Source organism: Naegleria gruberi, assembly GCF_000004985.1.
Source record: "Naegleria gruberi genomic scaffold NAEGRscaffold_287, whole genome shotgun sequence".
Taxonomy (NCBI): Eukaryota; Heterolobosea; class Eutetramitea; order Acrasida; family Naegleriidae; genus Naegleria; species Naegleria gruberi.
In genome coordinates this window covers 1-2175 of record NW_003163082.1, presented here as the reverse complement: position 1 = coordinate 2175, position 2175 = coordinate 1, and the positions used below count along the sequence as shown (strand labels likewise).

Genomic DNA, 2175 nt, shown 5'->3' with positions numbered 1-2175 from the left:
TTTTGCAGTATTGGAGAGAGGCTGCCTTTGGAAATTTATGATTGTGGACTGCCCTGTTGAATACTCATTTTAGATGGGAAGATTTTGTGAATCCAATGTTTCCTGAAATCGAAATTGAATTACAAAATTCCGATGAAGGTTTATCTGATCATTATGATTATTTAGAGTACCTCTTTTCGATCATTCCTAAATTTATATCAGTGGAGGAGAGGAATGAAGATGTTACAATTGTTCAAGGAGATTCTCTGAGTTTGGAACAAGTATTTACATTTTCTTTTCCTCTCTTGAAGAATACATTGGTTGGCGAGTTTTTTGAGATACGGAGGAGAGAAAACTTGATGAAATTGGTTGTGATTATGACAAGTTTAATTTCGGATGAATACAGACCTAATCCTGTGACAGATCAAGTTATATTACATCAATGTTTCTGGGATGATAATTCAGATATTGTGAAAGAGGCCAAGATTTTAATACCATTCTCATTATTTTGTTTTATTATTTTGATTAGTGAAGGAGATGAATGGTTTTCATGTTTGGATTTGTTATTCTTCAAAAAGAGATTGAATTGTAATGTCAAGTACAGTAAGATTGTTTATGGAGTATCACCTTATATTATAACATCAGACGATGATTCAGAAGAAGAAGAGGAGGAATCATCAACTGACAAATTGGAACAATATTTATCTCAGCAAATTAGTCCATTTTGCTATTTTTCAAACTTGGATGGACATTACACAAGCCAATCATCAACTTCATCCTCGTGGGAAGATTATGATAAGCAAATGTTTCCAATCTTTTTCAATGCTGGTGCACTATATAGTTTCTATGAGATGCGTGTAACCTTAAATGAAAAGGAAAATCTCATCATTGTGGAGAAGGTCTATGGAAGTGGTTATTATTGACCTGGATTTGATGGACTTGAAGTCCAATAAATACCATTGATTGTGTTTCCATTAGTGACATTCAAGAATTGTTTAATTAAAGCACATACTACAGGATCACCACTTCCAACAACTCTAACAGTAGGTTCAGTGGCAAGTATTATTATATTGATAAATATCGGCCAAATTCAATAGGAAATTTTCACTTGTTGAACAAGTATTACACTGTGTTTACAACTAAGTACTCTATTGTTATTAAGGTGAACCTCAGTTATTAAGGTGAACCTCAGTGAGGGATCACTGAGTAGTCCAGACCAAAGCATCGGATGATTAATGTTCCTGGACAATTTTAAGGGGAAATTTATTGGTGAGAATCAGTACTGCATTCTCATAAGTTTGCAACAACGTGCCATAAGATCTATTGCAGTTTCTTTTAGCAGAAGTGGATACTAAAAATGTTTATTAGCATTGCATAACCCATTTTTCATTTATCCAATTCGTGTTAGCTTTCATTTGGATAACAAGATTGGATAATAGCCACGATCACGACATTTAGCCAGTTAGAAAACACAACAGGAGTAAGCATCCTGGCATTTCTTCATATATGATTTAGTTTACAGAAGTTTCAAGAAATATTAGAAACATTTGACAGTATGTAATACAAAGCATGCCATTTACGAATCCTTCGTTCACAACAATTTACTTTCCAAATATTTAAATTAACAGAAAATGCTAACAGGACACATTTCTCATACCCTTTTCCATACTTCCCCCCGAAACAACTTTGAAATTGGCATCTGACATACTTCACGGAAATCAACCATCCATCTTTCCACAACAATGGAATTTGTAGAGCTTTCTCTCTTCCGATTCGTCTTGCCATCAAAATCTTGCCAATTCTTTATAGATGTGTTTGCTATCTAATTGACATTTGGCATAGCAATAAAAGAGATAAAAAGTGCATTTTGGAGAAGAGACACAATTCACTTTTCTCATTAGTGTATTCTTATCGAATTTAGATATTATTGAAAATATTTAGCATTCACTCAACAAAGAATCGCCTTCTAAATTTGGATGAATGCGTAAGTGTGCGTGTTAAAAAGCATTTTGCATTTCGTACCAAATCAACAAGAAAAAATTAACAAAACATCCACCTATTACTTCTACTGGAGAGAAAATGAAACAAATTGTTATCCTGTTATTGTTTATTGTGTGTTTGACAGTTGGCGTGAAGGCACAAGTCATCACCAGCCAAATGACAGCAGCTTTTGATGCTGCAGTGCAAGAAGTTGTT

The 2175-nt window shown here is 33.9% G+C and overlaps 1 protein-coding gene across 1 annotated transcript; it reads left to right on the top strand.

Annotated features, from left to right (window-relative positions):
- Positions 1–73: 73 nt before the first annotated feature.
- NAEGRDRAFT_54811 (uncharacterized protein) lies at positions 74–902 on the top strand (the record flags this gene model as incomplete). The annotated part of the gene is made up of 1 exon (XM_002668349.1): positions 74–902. A coding segment is annotated over one exon (828 nt), but the record flags the coding sequence as incomplete, so codon positions are not given.
- Between the last annotated feature and the right edge of the window lie 1273 nt (positions 903–2175).